Source organism: Poecilia latipinna, unplaced genomic scaffold (genome assembly GCF_001443285.1).
Source record: "Poecilia latipinna isolate Pla-1442-1.1 unplaced genomic scaffold, P_latipinna-1.0 Scaffold3058, whole genome shotgun sequence".
NCBI classification, from domain to species: Eukaryota; Metazoa; Chordata; class Actinopteri; order Cyprinodontiformes; family Poeciliidae; genus Poecilia; species Poecilia latipinna.
Genome location: NW_015115674.1, coordinates 18,638 through 38,013, shown reverse-complemented (window position 1 = coordinate 38,013; position 19,376 = coordinate 18,638). Strand labels below are relative to the sequence as shown.

At 50.4% G+C, this 19,376-nt stretch overlaps 3 protein-coding genes across 3 annotated transcripts in view; 2 read left to right on the top strand and 1 right to left on the bottom strand.

Moving 5' to 3' along the window:
* The window catches only part of iqgap3 (IQ motif containing GTPase activating protein 3), a 26,959-nt gene extending 14,682 nt beyond the window's left edge, over positions 1-12,277 (top strand). Inside the window, exons 14-39 of the mRNA XM_015022610.1 lie at positions 2,308-2,468; positions 2,548-2,663; positions 2,753-2,916; positions 2,992-3,082; positions 3,207-3,374; positions 3,444-3,586; positions 5,070-5,240; positions 5,308-5,391; positions 5,855-5,926; positions 6,009-6,078; positions 6,863-7,071; positions 7,149-7,301; positions 7,444-7,607; positions 7,691-7,915; positions 7,982-8,122; positions 8,257-8,341; positions 8,609-8,841; positions 8,916-9,048; positions 9,756-9,858; positions 9,986-10,109; positions 10,182-10,269; positions 10,344-10,556; positions 10,623-10,786; positions 10,867-10,992; positions 11,061-11,169; positions 11,462-12,277. Of these exons, the coding sequence (XP_014878096.1) occupies positions 2,308-2,468; positions 2,548-2,663; positions 2,753-2,916; positions 2,992-3,082; positions 3,207-3,374; positions 3,444-3,586; positions 5,070-5,240; positions 5,308-5,391; positions 5,855-5,926; positions 6,009-6,078; positions 6,863-7,071; positions 7,149-7,301; positions 7,444-7,607; positions 7,691-7,915; positions 7,982-8,122; positions 8,257-8,341; positions 8,609-8,841; positions 8,916-9,048; positions 9,756-9,858; positions 9,986-10,109; positions 10,182-10,269; positions 10,344-10,556; positions 10,623-10,786; positions 10,867-10,992; positions 11,061-11,169; positions 11,462-11,575 (3,624 nt within the window). The 3' untranslated portion in view covers positions 11,576-12,277. The remainder of the gene's footprint in view (positions 1-2,307; positions 2,469-2,547; positions 2,664-2,752; positions 2,917-2,991; positions 3,083-3,206; positions 3,375-3,443; positions 3,587-5,069; positions 5,241-5,307; positions 5,392-5,854; positions 5,927-6,008; positions 6,079-6,862; positions 7,072-7,148; positions 7,302-7,443; positions 7,608-7,690; positions 7,916-7,981; positions 8,123-8,256; positions 8,342-8,608; positions 8,842-8,915; positions 9,049-9,755; positions 9,859-9,985; positions 10,110-10,181; positions 10,270-10,343; positions 10,557-10,622; positions 10,787-10,866; positions 10,993-11,060; positions 11,170-11,461) is intronic.
* A 431-nt stretch (positions 12,278-12,708) lies between these two features.
* On the bottom strand, positions 12,709-17,174 carry ankrd34a (ankyrin repeat domain 34A). The gene is made up of 2 exons (XM_015022612.1): positions 16,612-17,174; positions 12,709-15,825 (listed from the first exon to the last, which is right to left on the bottom strand). Exon 2 carries the CDS (start codon positions 15,746-15,748, stop codon positions 14,153-14,155), a length of 1,596 nt encoding a protein of 531 aa, XP_014878098.1. The 5' UTR covers positions 15,749-15,825; positions 16,612-17,174; the 3' UTR covers positions 12,709-14,152.
* Positions 17,175-17,927: 753 nt separating this feature from the next.
* The window catches only part of LOC106940007 (purine nucleoside phosphorylase-like), an 11,252-nt gene continuing 9,803 nt past the window's right edge, over positions 17,928-19,376 (top strand). The window contains exons 1-4 of the mRNA XM_015022609.1: positions 17,928-18,165; positions 18,316-18,488; positions 19,046-19,149; positions 19,321-19,371. Coding sequence (XP_014878095.1) covers positions 18,143-18,165; positions 18,316-18,488; positions 19,046-19,149; positions 19,321-19,371 — 351 coding nt within the window. The 5' untranslated portion in view covers positions 17,928-18,142. The remainder of the gene's footprint in view (positions 18,166-18,315; positions 18,489-19,045; positions 19,150-19,320; positions 19,372-19,376) is intronic.

Here is a 19,376-nt window from a genome sequence, read left to right as displayed (position 1 = left end):
AGGAAATGTTTGAAATAATGTGCCAATTAGATTATTGAAAGCTCAACTAAATAAATATTTGCCTACGGAAGAGGATTTGGGAAAGAAAACCGGTCATCATTCTAACTTTAAGCTAAAAAAATATCTTGTACATCAGTTGATGTTAGAAAAATGTTATAGGCCCATCATCCTCTTCTGTGGTTTAGCACACAGTATTTTTCCACATTTTTATAAGTGAAGTATGTTTGTCGAATTAGAAATGAAAACCTTTGTCCCCTTCATGAGACTATTACAACTTATTAGACTCAACTGACTAAACATAATGAACAACTTTTGAGTTGATTATTTCCATTATTTCTTATCTCTGGATTTATAAGCAAGAAACATTAAAAGAATTATTTCATATTTAATTTGTATCAACCTATATGTAGCCAGAGCTTTAAACTCAAATCTTACAAAATAAACAGACAAAATGTTTTCATAAAAATGTATTTATTACAATAACATACAAGCAGATATTCAGCCAATGTTTGGGGAATCATGAAAAAATATTCCTGTAATTTAAGTGTACAGCGATCCCTCGTTTTTCTTTGTGGCGTTCTGAAAATAACCACGATAAGTGAAATCCGTGAAGTAGTTACCTTTAGTTTTTACAGTTATTATACAGCATAAATAAATACATTGAAACCAAAGAATAAAACCTGTTTTCAGATCAGCGGATGTTCATCAATCGGCCTTAATGTGATCCGGAGTCATGGCATTAAAGCGTCTCCTCCAACCTGCCCCGAGATTCACAGCTGGATCTACGGCAGAGCGACGGATCTGAGCCTCCGGTCGGGTTCTGCTGCCTCTGGCCAGTTTTATCCATCAGGCATTCAAAGTTTTCAGCTTTCATCTCCTGAATGGCCAATCTGTAGTTAGCCAATCAGGACGCAGAACACAACGCACTGTGAAAAAAACTGCACAAAACAATCTGTGAAGCAGCGAGACGGCGAAAGGTGAACCGAGTTACAGCGAGGGATGACTGTATAAAAGATGAGGAGACAGTGAAGAAGACGATGTCAGGAGGAGGAAGAGGATCACTGGGAGATTCTGGGAAGCTGAGGCCTCTCCTCCTAAGAGCCACCTGTATGAAACTATAAAAAATAAATATTAAAAACAGTTCTCAATGCACCCAAGAAGCCAATCAAAGGGAAGAATATATTTCACACTACAGTATATTTCAAAGAAACTGCATGAACTAAGTGCATAAATGAAGCTATGAGAGCTACTTTCTAGCCTAAAAACATCTTAAAACAACTTTTTGTGACAAATTAATAGTGTACTTGCTTACCGCTGCTAGTGGCGCAGTGCAATGGAAGCCATCTTGCTGGTCCAGAGACGAGACGGGTATGGCTGCAGTGGAAAGCCACTCCCTGGTGCTCTGGCCTTTCAAAATAAAAAAATAAACTAAAAACTCAGGCTAACCATTTTTCTTGCTGGCCAGATGTCCGGTATTATTCGTTTCTCACAGGAGAATTACTTAAACTGATTTGTGTTTGGCAGAAAATGTATAGCGTGAACAATCAAGCTTGTCTGCCTGCAGCCTGCACAATGTGCGGTACGGCTCTGTGTAAGGCGGACAGAGAGCTTCCGGGTCAGGCCGCTTGTCAAAAATGAAATCATGAAAATCAAAATTGAGCACTAGTTATTGGTTTTTTCCATTTTTGTTTTGTGCACTAAATGGGAAATTGCATAACGAGCCACAAATCCAATTTATGATTTTGGCTTAATAAACAAAAAAACAAGTCTATTTTCGTTTTTTCATTTTTCATTTCAAACGAAGAAACGAACTGCCAGAAAATACACGGACCATGTAGCACAACATTTTATTCAATATTTTACACCCACAATGTCACTAAAATCAGTCGGTCTGATAAAGTTTTTAGCAGCCATGAGTGAACAATGACTGGGGCAGCCTGATGTATAAGCTACCCCACCTATATAGTCCTATGCACCATATTGAGCAGGAGAGGACCCGCCTGCTCCAGCTCTCAGACAGGATACAGACTTGAATCTTTTAAGTCATATCCTGCCTCCCATCCAGGCCCCCTAGGCCTGGGGGGCTGCCACCCCATGTAGCTCCGCGCCTGACTTGCTCCACGTTGGTTCAAACAGGAGTGACAGGTCAGTCACATCAAAAGTACCTGCACAGTCTGATTGCTAGGAGATTGAGTCCACCTGGTCCTCATCAGTAACAAGCAGAGAAGCTAAAGGTGCAGCAGAGGGGAGGGGCTACCTGGCAGTTCGCCAGAGCACTTCCTGTTCCTTTCCTGTTCTGTCCTCCAGGGGGAGTTGCACCAGGAAGAGCTGTTTGTTGCTGTGGAGATGCTGTCAGCGGTTGCTCTGACCAATCAGAGCCTGGAGGCGGGGCATCTGCAGCAGTTCAGATTCTCATTGGTCAGTCCGTCTGCAGGACTCTGTGATGTGGATAGCGCCCTCATGGACAGGTGAGAGCAGGTCGTCTACCTGCTGAGCTCCACAGCACCTGATGATGATGATGATGATGAAGAGGTCTGTGCTGGCCAGGTACATGCAGCACCTGGCAGGTGTGAAGCAGCAGGGAGGCGGAGCCATGCTCACCTGGAATCAGTTGCAGGAAGGAATCAACAGCGTAAACAGCTGCGCCGAAGACGAACATCAGCGTATGACACACACACACACACACACACACACACTCCTCATGCTGATGCACCAGGGGACCTGTGTTTACCTGTGTTTACCTGTGTAACAGAGCTCCAGGTGGTCGACCTGATAAACAAGGCGCTGATGAGAGGAGACGTCCAGCAGCTGCTGTCTGCTCTGCTGCTGCCCTCTGGTGGCCTGGAGGACGTCATACCTGCCAACGCCTGCAGGTACCTGGTGCTGCTGACCAGCTGCAGGCACGACAAAGCCCAGGTGAGCGCACACACAGGTAACAGGTAACCAACGCTTTACTGAGGGATCCTCAAGGTTCTGCTTCTGTCCAATCAGACGAGCAGAGACCCAGGAGCTGAGTTGTGGTTGGCTGATATCCAGGAAGTAGTGAAGCGAGCCAATCAGCAGAGCCAGAACGCCCTGAAGCGTGAGTCCGATCAGAACCGCTCCCGACCCGCTTCAATCCCATCTGCAGAACCTTTCGGTTAGCTGAAGGCCTCAGGACCCAGAACCTGTTGACCCACCTGTGTGGTTCTGACCCGTTCCTGCAGTGTGCCTGGCATTGGCGGCCGCCAACCAGGCAGTGAAGGAGAACCGGGCCCAGCAGACGCTGCGGGTTCTGTCTCTGCCGGACCTGCAGCTGCGCGGCGTTCTGCCAGACTGCGCCGCGGAGTACCAGCAGGAGCTAAGTGGCCGGCTGGTGGACCGGACCCGTCCAGGTGAGGCTCGTCCAGATGAGGCCCGTCCAGGTGAGGCATGGACTCTAGCGAAGGTTCTGCCGTGTCCAGGTGCGGAGCGGAGTCCATGGGTCCGGGTTCGGTTGGACGACGGGTCGTTTTATTACTTCCACCTGAGCCGGTTGGAGGGAAGCTGGGAGGTACCCGATGGCTTCCAGAACCGTGGCTGCTTCTTGACCCGGCAGGACATACAGGTGAGGAGGCGGGGCCTGTAGCTGCAACTGGTCAGATTAAACACCTGGGGCCTCGTGCATAAAGCGGCGTGAGCACAAAACAGTGCGGTCCCATATTTTACACAAAAGTCGGCATGTATAAAAATTAACTTTGCGTCAAAGTGTGTGTAAATACACGCAGATGTTTTCGCTGGGTGAAAATGTGCAGCAGCCACACAAACGATAAGAAACCACAAAGCCTCAAACTCACATAAATGCACTGAAGTCTGACTACATTCAGTTATTGAGACCAAGGAGCACCAAACCGATGTTTTTCATGATTTTATATTTTATTGTTAAATGATGAAACTGAACCCATTCATCCTCAGACAATAAGCTAACACGAACACAAAATAAAAATAAAAGGATGTGAAAACCTCGCTCCAATGTAAATGGCGCTTTTCCTCAGTTTGTGTCTCATAGAGATGTAACACATTGATCTGTGAGCCGAAATGCATCTATGGGGTCATTTCATTCTCACTGAAAACAGGAAACAGGCTCAGCAGATTAACTCCAACCTGCTGAGTGAAACTAATCAACAGCTTTGATTATTTGAGGTGATCCAGGTGTGTCTGCAGTCACACGGATATCAGTAGCTGCATCCAGGTGAGCCGTAATGTGGAGCTTTGGCTCTGATGGAGAACAGAGGGAGGATTGATCAGAGATCATATTGGTTTATTGGTGTTTAGATTCATCCAGACTGATCATCCTGGGTCTCTGAGCAGAACTTAAAGACGGAGCCGAGCGGTACCGGTACCGGTCCAGCTGCAGCCATCCAGCCGCCCGCTTTGTGAAAGCGCCTTATGGACATAAAGCATCTTAATTCTGTAAATGTACAACTTATTCACATGATTCCCGCAAATCAGGATTAATAGAGGAAAGGTGCGGAGCCACGGCTTCATCCACTTTTCTACATTTTTCCGTACACCAAGTTTTGGTGTGAAAACCCTTTTTTGCATGAGGCCCCTGGACTGAGCAGGAACCAGCCTAACCAAGACAGCATGTTGCTCTACAGCTAAACTTTAAGGTTGTTTTGGAGCCAATCAATGAATGCAGTCAGCAGCCAATCAGATGGTTCTGGAGCTGTACCTCCATCAAATAGGTACTAAGATCAGAGAACAGCCGGGCCGGATCGTAGCGGTTAGAGGGGCTGGTGGAAAAGCGCCTGTAGACTGAAACATGATTCATGTCTAGTTTCATAGGCTCTGATTGGCTGGACATTGTGGCTGGAAATTTATCACTGTTTCATTTCAGTTGTTATCAATAATTATTGGTTCGTTCTTTGTATTAGTGACTGAGCTGATGCTACCCAGCTAGCTTAGCTCGCCTCTGCCTCCCAGAATGCTGTGCGCATCAGTAAAATATTGAATATTCTGGCTATTGATATTGATCGTGTCTGATAGTTTTTGGTTTATTGCGAGGTGACGTGATTGGCTGGAGCCTGACTTGTTGTCGCCCCCTGCAGGAAGTAGTGAGCAGCGTTTCAGCATCTTACAACCGCAGCATCTTGTGGCGCAGCAGCGCCGCCCTGGTGGTCGGCTTGCAGGCGTGCTGTCGGGGCTTCCTGGTCAGGCAGCAGCTAGAGGGTCGCCGGCGCTACCTGATTGGTCAGAGCGCTGCTGTGGTCGTCATCCAGGTGAGAGCTGCGGCTGTTCAGATCACTTTCATCTTTATCATCATCACTGCCTCTCTCTGTTCTTCAGTCTCATTGGAGGGGGTTCATCCAGCAGAGGGCGTACCGCCGCCGGCTGCAGCTTCTCCACAGGAACTGGAGGTCCGTCGTCAAGGTAACAGATGGTTTTACTGCTCTGGGCCGTCACAACATCTTCACTCCGAGACCCTCAGGCGAAACTGTTACTCACCTGGTGGAGTCCAGACATCCGACCCAGCAGAACCTCACAGAATGTCGATGGTTCTGGAAACCAGAATCAGTTCTGCATGTCCAGATGAACAGATTTATGTGTTCAGATTAGCAGTCAGACTACATTAAAATGAATAATGGAGTTCAATCCAGGGTCTGTAATCAGTGAATCGCATTTTACAAACTAGATAAAATCATAATTTTCAATTCAAACCCATTTGCTGCTAAATTATTGCATGAGCTCAACATCAAAGATAATCATAGATTTTAATCTTCAGGTTCTTCGTCAGATTAGAGCAAAGTTTCCAGAGTTTCTCTGATCCTTCTTTAGCAATGTGGATGCTAGCATTAGCTGCTGCAGTGGACCCTAACGCGATGTGGTTGTGCAGATCCAGGCGCAGGTGAGGATGTGGCTCGCCAGGAGGAGATTTCTGACCCGGCTCCGATTCTTCAGGCAGAATGTGAGTTTCCGTGGTTCTAATCCGAACCCGGTGTCCAGGTGTGTGTGACGTCTCCATGGTAATGGTGTGATCCCTCCGACAGGTGGATGCTGTGGTGAAGATCCAGGCGTTCTTCCGGGCCAGCCGGGCCCGGCACCAGTACCACCTGCTGGGTAGGGGTTAAACGACTAACGACTTCATATTTCTTAAGGTCGACGACAACACGATGACAGTCGAATCAGAGTAGACCAGTCGTAGTGAGTCATAATGACGTAAGCACAAAACGCTAAACGACTTGGAGGCTTTATCAGCTAAATTCACGGCAAATATTGGTAAAAACCCACTTTCACTAAGTCTATTATGCAGAATTAAAAGAACAAGAAACAGAACATTATCACAAACTTTTTCATGATGATGAAAAAGTGAGCAGCAGAGAAAAGTCGGGTCTGACTTTCCTTCAAACACCAGCTGATGCTGCTGTTCTCCCACTGACCACAGTGGAACATCACCAACCAGACCAATCATAACACCGGATCCCGTTTGGTTACAGCTGAACCCAGCGCCGCTTCCCGATGCTCCGCCCATCAGCAGCGTCTCTCTGAACCCACATGCAGACGGCGGCAGAGATCGCCTCTATCAGACCCTCAGAGTGAAGCTTGGACTTTGTTTCCAGACGTTAGACGTATTTTAGAAGAGCGTAAAGCTGCCAGGCTGATCAGCTGGAGGGATATTATTATTATTAACATTTTTATACAATTCAAGCTGTCTGACAAACTCACCTAGTTTATCTTTCATATTCTTGGAAAAATTAGTTTTGTCAGGTGTTTACGACTAGTGGACTGGCTCAGTAAAGTCATTGCGGAGTAAAGAATCGACTAGTCGGTGCAGCCTCTACTGCTGGTGAGTTCACAGTGCCTGACTGGTGACCGTCACTAACTAGGTCCTCCCCCTCCCCAGTGCATTCGGACACGCCCCCCCTGTCTGTGATCAGGAGGTTCCTGCACCTGCTCGACCTTGGAGACGGTGACATCAGAGAGGAGGCGGAGCTTCTGCGGCTGCGGCAGGAAGTGGTGCGGAGCATCCGCGCTAACCGGCGGCTGGAGTCCGACCTCGACCTGATGGACCTGAAGATCGGCCTGTTGGTCCGGAACCGGGCCACGCTGCAGGTTTGAGCTGTTCCAGGTTCGGACCCGCTTTGCTGGTTCCGTCCCGCTTTGCTGGTTATGACTCGTGCCTCCAACAGGAAGTGGTGTCCCACTGCAAGAAGCTGACCGGGAAGAACAAGAATCACCTGTCGGACCTGATGGACATGGAGAAAAGCAAAGGGCTGAAGGCCCTGAGCCGCGACCGCAGGGAGAAACTGGAGGCCTACCAGCACCTGTTCTACCTGCTGCAGGTGAGTCCGGGCTGTTCCACCTGCCGCAGGTGAGTCCGGGCTGTTCCACCTGCCGCAGGTGAGTCCGGGCTGTTCCACCTGCCGCAGGTGAGTCCGGCCTGCTCTACCTGCCGCAGGTGTAACACGTGTTGCTCTGCTTCAGACGCAGCCCCTCTACCTGGCCCATGTGATCTTCCTGATGCCGCAGAGCCGCTCCACCTGCTTCATGGAGATGCTGGTCTTCAGCCTGTTCAACTACGGCTCCGACCACAGAGACGCCTTCCTGCTGCTGCAGCTCTTTACCGAAGCGCTCCGATACGAGATCAGGTAACTTCCTATGATGTCATCTAGCACCTGTCTCAAGGCTGTGACGTCACTCTGTACCTGGACACACCTGTGTGTGTTGTCAGACTGAAGGTGGAGCAGCCGCAGGAAGTGATTACCGGGAATCCCACCGTCATCAAGATGCTGGTGAACTTTTACCGGCAGGCTCGTGGGCAGAACTCCCTGCGGGACTTCTTGGGTCCGGCGCTGCGGGACATCCTGTTGGACCAAACCCTCAGCATCAGAACCGACCCGCTGGAGGTCTACAAGACATGGATCAACCAGACCGAGACCCAGACCGGACACAAGAGGTGAGACACCAAGGGCAAGGTCATTAGGTCACAGAGGGGCTCACCTGACTGGCTCTGTCCCTTCAGCTCTCTACCCTATGAGGTTTCTGCGGAGGATGCCCTGTCCCATCCGGAAGTCCAACGAAGAATTGACATCGCGATCATCAACCTGAAGAACCTGACGGACCGCGTCCTCAAAGCCATCACCTCCAACCTCAACAAACTCCCGTAGGTCCCCAACTTCCTGCTCTCTCCTGTCGGCGTCCGCCCACAGCCTCACATCCTGTTACTTATTTTTGCTGATTGATTGCTGGACAGTTTGAAACGAACAGTTTCTGATGGCTGGTCTCTGTTGATGGCAGGTATGGCCTACGTTACACAGCCAAGGCTCTCCGAGACGCCTTGAAGACAAAGTTCCCTGCAGCCAGTGAGGCCGAGCTCTACAAGGTGAGTCGTACTGGAATGCTCCCAGTGGCTCCCAGTTTGACTGGATCATTACTATGCCTCTTTGGATTTCAATCTGTTCAGAACTGAATAATCAAACCTTCAGAACAAAATCTGGATGTTCAGCTCAGGTTGGTCTGGATTGAACAAGGCCAGAAGCATCTTCAGGATGTGGCAACGATGAATTCCTAGAACAGACTTTTAGTTCTACTGTCCGTCAGTCTGGCTTTCCCCTCCAAGCAGAACCTCTAACCGGGATGCTTCCTGCAGATTGTGGGAAACCTGGTGTACTATCGCTACATGAATCCGGCCATCGTGGCTCCGGACGGCTTCGACGTGGTGGACCGGTCGGCCGGATCCGCCCTGCAACCGGAGCAGCGCCACATCCTGGGATCCGTAGCCCGCATGCTGCAGCACGCCGCCGCCAACAAGCACTTCCACGGAGACGGCTACCACGTTCACATCCTGAACCAGTACATCACCCAGACCCACGGCAGGTTCAGGTACAGATGCCAGAAGCCTTGGGTCAAAGGTCAGGGGAGGCATTGCTGATTGCCGCTCATGTTCTGTTGGACAGGAAGTTCCTGCACAGTGTCTGCGACGTTCCCGAACCAGAGGAGCGGTTCAGCATGGACGAGTTCTCTGAGCAGCTGATCGTCAACAGACCGATCATCTACATCTCCGTCAGCGAGTTGCTCAACACTCACAAGGTGAGCCGCAGCAGAACCAAGACTCTTTGGGTCCAGAAGGTTCCTGTGGTTCCGGGGACGCGCCACTGAGCCGAGGATAGATGGGCAGAGTGCTAGCTAGCGTTGGTGTTGCTAACTTTCTGCGTTTGATGTTATATTTGAGTCTCCAGTGAGACTGATGTGAGCCGATTGTCTTTGTGAATGAAGAATATCGTCGCGTTCGTTTCATCTTGATGTGTCACTGCAGCGCTGCTGCCTTTCTTAAAGGGGCAGTATCATGTAAGATCAAGAGGTTCTACATCATGTTATGGACCGGGTGTGTTGCTTTGGTTTGTTTGAATTTTTTTTTTCATTCATGTTGAGAAATCCTTTGGTTGAGAAACCATTCGGGTCGCCATGGAGACCATGCCTAAACACCTGGACTTAGCCCCGCCTTTGAGGCGCAGCTCCTCCTCTGGGCTGCAGTTTCCAGTCAGTCCAGTTGCAAACAGCATCATGGAGAAACACTGTTGTGATGACTTCCTGAAGGCGGAGCGTCAGAAAGAGTAGCAGCTTCTTAAAGAGACAGAGGCCCAATTTCAAGACATTAAACTGTGAAGCTGAATTTCTTTTAAATCATGTCTTGTATATGTAATACACACTGGCTATAAAATGGTTGCTGGAGGATTCATACGTACTGTCACTTTAAGACATTAAACTCCTGAACCTGCTGCCCTACGTCTCTGCAGCTGCTGCTGGAGCACCAGGAGGTTCTGTGTCCCGACCCGTTGGACCCACTGAGGCTGATCCTGAATGACCTCGGACCGGTTCCCTCCCTCCAGGAGCTCAACGGTACCGTTACCTGCTGCAGCATAGTACTGTACAGGTGTAAACTGGTCCTCCTGGGTTTGGATGTTGGACCCAGGTGTCCAGGTGTTGGCGCCTTGTTTGATGAGTTTTTGGGATATTTGCTCCTCAGGTGAGGCGTCAGCTGATCCAGGGTCAGAGTTCAGTAAGATGGAAGTTTCTCTGACGCTCACCAACAAATTTGATGTTTTTGACGACTCCTCAGACCGACCGGATGTCCGGGGACTGCTGCTCAGGTAGCTCTGCCTTACCTGTCCAGGTAGGTCGGCACGTTGTTCTGCTCTGCTCACTTGTGGTTCTGGTTTTAGCACCAAGCAGCTGATCATCGATGTCATCAGGACTCAGCCAGGCGACTCTCTGAGGGACATCTTGAAAACAAAGACCTCACCTGACCAGGTGACGCTCGCCTGACCGCGCGACGCTCGCCTGACCGCGCGACGCTCGCCTGACCGGGTTCTGTTTCCAAATAGGAAGTGTGCCACAATTGGCTGGTGCAGCGCCGGGCGCGGCAGGACGCTCAGACACCTGAGAAGATGAAGAGTAACCCGTCTCTGGTCGCCAACGGCAACCTGAGCCTTGAGGAGAAGAAGAGGAAGATCGTACGCAGCCTCCGCCGCCTGGAGGCGCTTGGCGTTCTGCAGCCGCCGCGGGCCGAGGAGCAGGTCCTGCAGATGGTTGCCAAGGTAACACCCTGACCAGAACCAGCCTGATCCGGTTTCGGCCCAGACTGAACCCGGTTTTCCCTCCAGGACATCCGGCAGCAGCGCGTGTGTCGCCAGCGGCGGAGGGCGGAGCTTCACAAGCTGCAGCAGACTCTGAGCCGCCTGCAGGAGAAGAGCAGCTTCCACTGCCAGCAGGTCGACTTCTACAGGCATTACATCACTTCCTGTCTGGACAACCTGACTACCGGCAGGTGAGACGATTTGCCGCGCTTCTAGAGACCCGATTGGTTCTCAGGCCCTGACGGCGCCATCATTGGTTGTTTTGTTGCAGCAAAGGGACCAATGGGAATGCAGCAGAGAGCAGAGGGAAGAAGAAGCTTCCTTCTCTGAGCTACAGCGCCACCCGACTGCAGGATAAGGGAGTGCTGCTGGAGATAGAGGACCTGCCGGCCACACAGTGAGGCGGGATGGGGGAGCATGACATCACCATGACATCACCACCACTGACCTTCTGACCTCTTCCAGGTTCAGGAACGTCGTCTTCGACATCACACCTGGACCAGAGACGGGAAGCTTCAGCGTCAGCGCCCGCTTCCTGGGCATCCAGATGGAGGACTTCCTGCTCCGATACCAGGTACCACCAGAACCGGGTCAGAACCAGAACACAAGGCCAGGTCTGCCTGACATTAGGAAAACATCTCAGATTGAACAACCTCTTCACTTCCTGAATCTCTTTACGATTCATAGATTAACGAGTTTCAACAACTGTATTAACAGACAGAAAACCTGAACAGAAGTTTCTGAAATATTAACTTTCTTTGTGGGATTCTTGTTGTGGAGTAATAATGACCCAGTGCAGGTCCTGCCTGGTTCTGGTTCTGGTTCGTTGGACCTGCTGCGCTCCAGCTGCTGTGTTTTGTTCCCAGGATCTGCTGCAGCTTCAGTACGAGGGCGTGGCGGTGATGAAGATGTTCGATAAAGCCAAAGTCAACGTCAATCTGCTCATCTTCCTGCTCAACAAGAAGTTCTTCAAAAAATAAACCAATGAATGCTCTCTTTTCTCACTCCTATCTTTGTCTGATGTCCCACTTCTTGACTAAATGAACACCTGTTGCCGTTTTGTCTGGAGTGAGACATCTGTTCTGCACTACTATCTGTTGTTTTAAATATGCCTCAGTATGTATCAGAGTGAGGCTTGTTTTTTACTCCTATCTTTATTTGTCACTGATTAGAGTGAGATGTCTGTTCTACATTATCTGTTTAAAAAGGACTTCAGTACATAACAGAGTGAGAGCTCTGTCTTTCTCCTATCTGTATAAGCGGATTTTTTTAAACATCCCGTATCAGTAAACTTTAAGCAGAGTAAGTCATCTGCCCAAACACATATCTTTGTTTTAGATGCACTATATGATTTTGATCCATAGTAATGCATCCCATTTTTACTGATCTTTGCACTTTAAAGTTTCCATTGGTGCATCTGAGGACTTGATCAGCGTGAGCCATCTCCTCTTACGCGCCTATCTGTGTAAGCTACAGACTAACACCGGACGCAAGCTGAAATTTTATTTTGAAAATTTGATCCAGTTCCTGCAGACTCGTGTGTGGGCGGAGCTTAGTTCAGTTGAACAGATTTCATTGGTCACTTTAGTGATGACTGTTTTTGAGAGGTGATCAGTAACTATAATGTCACTTCCTGTCTAAAGGAATATTTTAATCTTCAATAAACGTCTTTATGTTTCACAGTTTGTGTCTCAGCAAGTTTCTGAACCGGTTCTGACCCGGTGGTTGGGCTGGGTCATTGGACATCGACGTTCTGAAATCACTGTCGGTTTCAGAGATTTCTGACCCAATCCAGAAATCAGCGTTTTATTTTCTAATCGTTGATGTGGAAGAACCGGGACCCTGTCCATCAGAACCTCGGTGTGTCAGGTTGTCGTGTCACTCCTCCAAAGATTGGAGGAGTGAGGAAGAGCAGCTTCATGTCCTTCATCGGCCGGACAGCAACATGAGCTCCTCTTCAGAGAACATGGAGAATCGGTTGCACCAAACATTTACAGAACCACAGCGATCAGAACTGGTACCAAGTCCTGCTGGGACAGCCAATCAGAAAACATCTCTAAAACCTTCCCATAGGATTTGGTCCTCACACTTTTTCCTTCCACTCAGTTTTCCATCCATTTCAGAAAAGTTCCTTATTTATTGGTCTGATCTGATTTTCTCGGAACTTGAACTTCAGGTTTCAACTAAACCAGAACATCTACATTAACTGAAACACTTAAAATATAGATTATTTGATATCAATCTGGAAAAAGTCTGTAAAATAAGTTAGTTTTTTCAGTTGAATCATTAAAATAAGCGTCAGATTTAGTTTTAATTTACTGAGCTGCAGAGGAAAACTGACTTGAGATCCATGAACCTGCAAGAGACCTGTTGCTGACGCTGCTGTGACCACCAGGGGTCAGTCTTTCCACATCAGCAAACCGTTAAAATAAGATCGGAGCATTCAGTTTGAACAAAAAAGCGTCACCTTCAGGCTGATTTAAAATGTAACTAACAGACAGCAAAGCCCCGCCCCCTGACAAATTTATGAAAATGCCACCAAAGTGGGCGGAGCCAAGTGTGGGGATAAGGGAGGGGTAAGCACTGATGCCAGCTGAGTGACGTAAAGCTGGAACCAACAGGAAAAATCAACTGCAGTAGCCACCCTTCAGCCTAATGAGGGCAGCACTGACACTGCTTTAGACAGAAATAATGCAGAATTAAACAAATTTGCATGAAAATCTCTGTACAGAAAAATAAAGACAGAACTCTTAAGAACCGGTTATAGAGAGTTTATCAGCAAAATCAAGTCGATTTGGGGGTTTAGTTGCTCTGTCTTGGTTTGAGGTTGTTAAAGAAAAAGTTCTTGTAGAGTTTGGTTCTGTGCCAGAAGTGCCTCTGATCCTCAGGGGTCAGGGTTCACCTCGCCTGCATCAGACACTCCTCAGGTTCTTGCTGAGATCTGATTCTGAGCAGTTCAGTACCTTCCCTGCAGCCATGTAGCCTCTGATCCTGGTTGGAGAGGTCCTGAAGATCATCCACATCAGAGAAATCGACCCGGTTACATTACAGGAACGGTTCTGATCCAGAATACAGTGATGAGAGGAGGTTCATTCAGTTCTCCATGCTTTGGATGGTGTGTCTTTAGAGGACCATCCCTAACTCTCTGAGATGCCCCCACACCTCAGCAGAGATGCCACCAGAACCCAGGGTTGACCACTGGCTGGATCTTGGAGGGTTTGGTCTGAAAGGTTCTGGTCCTGTAGGGGCCACTGTGTCCCTGTGACCCACCTGGAGGTTCAGGATCCACCTGGTTGTCGAGTGCCCAGCACCAAGATGTCGTCATACAGGACCATCCCTGAATCAAACGCACCTCCAATTTGATGTTTTAGATGGGGAAAAGTTCTGATTCGGCTTCAGGGAACATCCCATTGGATCAGAACCGTCACTTTGGCCCAAACCTCAGTGAACAGAACTGATCCAGTCAGGTGGTGTCAAACAAAGATCACCTCAGTCACCAGGACCTAGTGTCAGCTAGGACTCAGCAGCTACCCATCATGCTTTGTTGCCTCCTGTCATCAGTCCCCATTGGACTCAACCACCTTCTCAGCCAGGATCTCCTGGAAGGTGGAGAGCTGCTTCATCTGCTCTGTCTGCATGGAGTGCCTCCTCATCAACTTCTTCTTCATCTTGAATTCGGGGCCCCGCTTGGGAGATATCGGGGCCATGGGGACCAGGATCTTGTGTCCACTGTGAATGGGGGAGGTGGGTTTTCCATTGGCACGAATGTCAGGAATGGGTCTGTGGGGGTTGATGTTGAGAGGAGGCAGGAAACCGGGCCTAGTGTGGGAGATGTGGTCCAGCAGCATCGTCCCAGACCCGCGGCGTTCCAGCAGACCTGGGGGCCGACGGCGCACGGTGATGGGTGACACCGAGTTGGGGATGTTCTCAAGAGACTCCCTGGATGAGCTGGTCACTAGGGACAATGGGGAGGCGTTATACCGTCGCCGTTCCACTGACACCCGCCCGGAGTCCGGAGATCCAGGGATGGACTCTGGACAAAGATGAGTGTCGGACTCGTAGTGCTCCATGCGGCTCAGTTTAGGGTGCACCAGAAGCCGGATACCCCCAGGCCCCCCGGCGTTCTCCTGGGGCTCAGGGGCGGTGTTTCTCCGGTACAGGATCTGGTGCTGCTGCACCTTGTCGGCCCAGGACGTGGCAGAGAGGCCAGTGCAGTCCTCGGAGCAGGACCGGTCGATGGGTTTGGGAGAGCAGGGGTCGTGCGTCTCGATGCTGTGTCGTCGTGACAACCGATTCTGGACCAGCCCCGTGATGGATAGGCCGTTCATCTCGGCGGTGGCTCTGCTCAGGTCGCTACTGCCCTCTTCCTCCAGACCCGGGTCCAGTCGGTCTGGAGGAACTCCACTCAGCACCGAGGGTGCCACCAGGCCCCAGGGCTCCGAGTTCAGCCTCTTCAGAAGCTTCCGAGGTGGGGGCCGCTTCTCACCTGGAGGCCGAGCCGAAGGCAGTGGTAAGGCCGAGGTGAGCGCAAAGCTGAAGATTCCCTCCTTGTCATTGGTCCTGTCCCCTGCAGGTGACGCAGTGCCGATCTCCACTTCTGAAGGTGACATGCAAGCAGGGGATAGTTTGTCCACGATGCCAGGCGAGGGTGGCGAGTTCAGGTACTGCTTGGTCTTCTTGGTGCCCGATGGAGATGTGTCAGTGGTGATAATGATCACCTCCTTGCCTTTGGCCTTGCAGGCGTCCAGCAGCACCTGCAGCGTGTCGCGGTCTCCCCTGTTGATGGCATGGACCAAGGCGGAGGCACCGGCATAGTCTCTGAGGCTGGGGTCTGCCCCGTTCTCCAGCAGCAGGGCCACCACCTCTCGCCCTGCCCGCTCGGCGCAGGCATGCATTAGCGCTGTGCGGCCGCTCTTGTCTGGGATGTTGGGGTCAGCGCCTTTCTCCAGCAGGTAGCGGACCATCCTCTGGCGGGTCTGCGGGTCGTCATAGCTCCCCAGGCAGGCGGCGGAGATGGGTGTCTCTCCCCGTTCATTGCCTTCATTGATGTAGGCTCCGCCCTCCAGCAGCAGCCGGGCAAGGCGTAGCTTTCCCTGGAACACAGCTTTGAGGAGAGCGTTCCCCTCTGTCTGCAAGGGCCCTCCATCTCCCATGATCCTTTGCCTCTCCTACACCTGCCGTCCACTGGAAGCTCGCTCAAGACTAGACATCCTCTCTGAAGTCACATGACCTGCAGGAGAAAGACACGGCACTTAGACATGAACATCTGCAGAGATAGAAAAGACTGCTGCCGTCTGATTGGTTGGAATGATCTGTGACATCATCAGATGGTGATGCAGGAGTTATCCCAGCTGTTCTGCAGATCCATCATCATCATAAGATGATGGTCCTGAATGTCTGAGCAGCTGATCTCATTTGATACAAGTCATGCACTTCCCACTTCGACCACAGAGGGGGCTCTATCAATTAACAACACTTTACAGAATTTCTTCTTCTTCTGCTTATTACAGAACAAAGTTAGTCCATCCATCCAACATTCATCCAACAAACTATCCAACCGTTCATCCATCCAACGGGTGTTGCCATGGTAACTGTCTTCATCGATCGTGACTGGTCTCTTACTGGTCAGACCTGGAGTTGCAGCATTAATCCGGGTCAAAACGCGTCCTGTCCTGCGTGTGTTCAATCGGCCACATGATGATGATGATGATGATGATAATGATAAAGCTGTGAAGGAATGCGGCGTCACCGTTGCTACGTCACCGCGCCACTCTGACGCATCACTTTCTATATTTACCCAGCGCCTGCACGAGCGTGTGCGCGTGAATTGACCGCAGCAGCGCGCGCACTCGCACTCACGCAGGGAGGAGATGGACGATGTTTCTTCATCACCATTTCAACATTTGCACGAGCAGAACCTCGGGCACGCGCCCACTGTTGCAGCTGATGATGACAATGAGGGGGTGATGAAGATGACGAAGGACGGAGGGATGAAAAGGAGGAAGGCTAGTCTTACCGCAGCTGAAGAAGCGGCTTCCTCCTCTTCCTCAGCTGGTTTCGACCGACTGACGGAGCCGCTGCGCGACTCTTCCTCCTCCTCCTCTTCGTCCTCCTCTTCCTCTCAGCCCTAATTAACCCTTAGAGCTCAGTCAGATCTGAGCTGATCAGGAAGCAGCCTTACTGTCTCCATAGCAACACTCACTTCCTGGTGCCTGCCGAAGACTTCTGGTCCAGGCACATAAACATCCAGAACCAGAACTCAGCAGAACTGCAGTTGTAGCTGCAGTTCCCTCTGCGTCCAGCAGGGGGCGGCGCAGGAGCGAGTGGCAGCAGCAGAAACACCTGACCACTGACACACGACCAATCGGATCGTCTGTCCCGTTTGGAGCTGGGCCTCCAGGTGGCAGCAGAGAGCAGCGTCGGGCCAGACTGAGGTCGTCCTGGATCCAGTTCTGTTTCTGACCCGGGTTCTGATACACAGCCTGAACAACTGAGGAGTTAAACACCTGCTGTGGACCCAGGAGTCCTGTGGCAGAACCAGAACCAGAACGTGGAGCTGGCAGCGCCAGCAGAGGTTCTGTCAGGTTTTGCCAAGATGAAAGCAATGGAGAGGCGGGGAGTCAGATTTCAGACGCTTTCAGATGGGATGTTGAACCCTGGAGGGGAAGTTCTGGTCCAGATCCAATCAGTTGGATGGAGGATCAGGATCCGATCAGGACCTGGAGGTCACCTGGACAACGCAGGTCATGGATCACCTGGTGATGTCACAAAGCGCAGGAACCCTCAGACTGATGGAGCGTCAACCTGATCACTGAGCTGCTGAAGTTAAAAATAAAATACTGCAGAACACACACACACACACACACACACACACACTCTCTCTGTTGCTATTGTAGAATCCCAGTTTCTATGGCAACCAGAGCAGGATTTCTGCAGAAGGTTCCCACAGTGACACACACCCTGCTGGTCTGAGGGACAGACTGGAGGACAGACTGAGGGACAGACTGGGGGACAGACTGGAGGACAGAAAACAAATATCAAATTCAGCTCATGTTTTGTAAATGTTTGAAAATTAAGTCAAAATATTAACATTTATTTTGTTTTTTAATTTCTCCGTTTTTAGGTCAAACACAGCTGAACAAACTAAACACAAACTTGACTCAACAAATTAAACATTTTCATCCTAAACTGAAGTAAAACTGATGGGTTCTGATGGGTCCGGTTGGTTCCGTCCCTCCAGAACCACTTCCAACTCGGCTTCAGTGAATGTGTGCAGGAGGGCTTTGCTGATTGGATGGACCCGTTCCAACCTGTGCTGGGTTAGAACCAGAACCAGGTCTGCTGTGGGTCCAGTTCCCCTGTGAGCCAGCTGACCTCACCTGATTGGTTGTTCTGGCTGAACAAACTGTAGAGGTCAAAGGGCAAAGTCACATGGAGTCAATGCACCAGAGAGTGTTTGTGTGACTGAAATCAGCCAATCAGAGGAGAGGACACTGACCTCCTCTTCCTCTTCCTCCTCTTCCTCCTGGTGACTCTGCAACCTGACGATGCTCAGCAAAGGAAGCTCCTGGTGAGACCCGCTCCAGACAGGTTCTGTTGGTTCTGTTTGGTTCTGTAGACCAGGTGGTCTACAGAACCAAACAAGTTCTGCAGCCGGTCCAATTCACACTGACTGCAGCTCAGAACAGAACCTGATTCTACTCATCTGACCTGCTTCCAGCTGCTACTCCTTTGATGACTACAAGCTGACCACCGAATGGCTCCAGAACCAGACCCGGCACCGACCCAAAGTGGCTGTGATCTGCGGGTCCGGACTCGGCCTGTTGGCTGAAGCCGCCGCTGAGAAGCAGACCTTCAGGTACCAGGACATCCCCAACTTCCCCGTTAGCACAGGTGAGTGGGCGGGGTCATAGCATGAGTGGGCGGGGTCATCTAAATGGAATCAGATTCATTTAGCTGCTTAGTGACTCAGTGGTTGTTCTTATTCTTGCTAACTGGTTAGCATTAGCTCAATATGCTAGCGCCACCTGCTGGTGAGGAATGAGGACCAAATGTCTTCATCGGCTGTGACGGTTAAAGGCAGAATCCATCCTGGTAGTTTGTACTTCATGAGTCTCTTGGCAGGTCTCGCCTCCGCTCTGATTGGTTACTACACCAAACCCAGTAAACCCAATAAACCCAGTCCTCCCAGTGGTCAGCTGGTAGAAATGAACCAATCACTGAATCTAGACTGGATTCATGATGATCAAACTAAATTAAATGAATTCATGATGCAGAGCCATTTGTCCTCCATCTTCCCTCCTTCCTGAGGCTCCGCCCCTTTTCTCCAACTTTTCATCCTGTTGGCGGCCTCTGGCTAATCTCACTGGGAGCTGCTTCCCCCAACCTAGTTCCATCCTGGATGATGTGTCTGAGCTGTTGCCATGGTAACCACTGTCTCTGCTCTCCAGTCCCAGGCCATGAAGGATGCCTGGTGTTTGGGACGATCGAGGAGACGCCCTGTGTCTTCATGAAGGGACACTTCCACCTGTACGAAGGTTACTCCCTCTGCCAGGTGGGTCGTCCTCATTGCTACCCAGCATGCACTGGGGCGGGGCGGGGCAGATGCCTACGGCTGATTCTACCTCTGTGTCCAAACAAAGTATTGCTGGTTGCCCCTCTTCCCCCCTCCCCGTACCCCTCTGGTCTCCCCCCATCCCCGTCTTGTCCCCCTGTTCACCACAAGGTGACCTTTCCAGTTCGGATCTTCAAGCTGCTGGGTGTGGACTCTCTCCTGGTGAC

Coding starts and splice junctions, on each gene's coding strand:
- ankrd34a (XM_015022612.1), bottom strand. CDS start 15,748: ATGGGAGATGGAGGGCCCTTGCAGACAGAGGGGAACGCTCTCCTCAAA.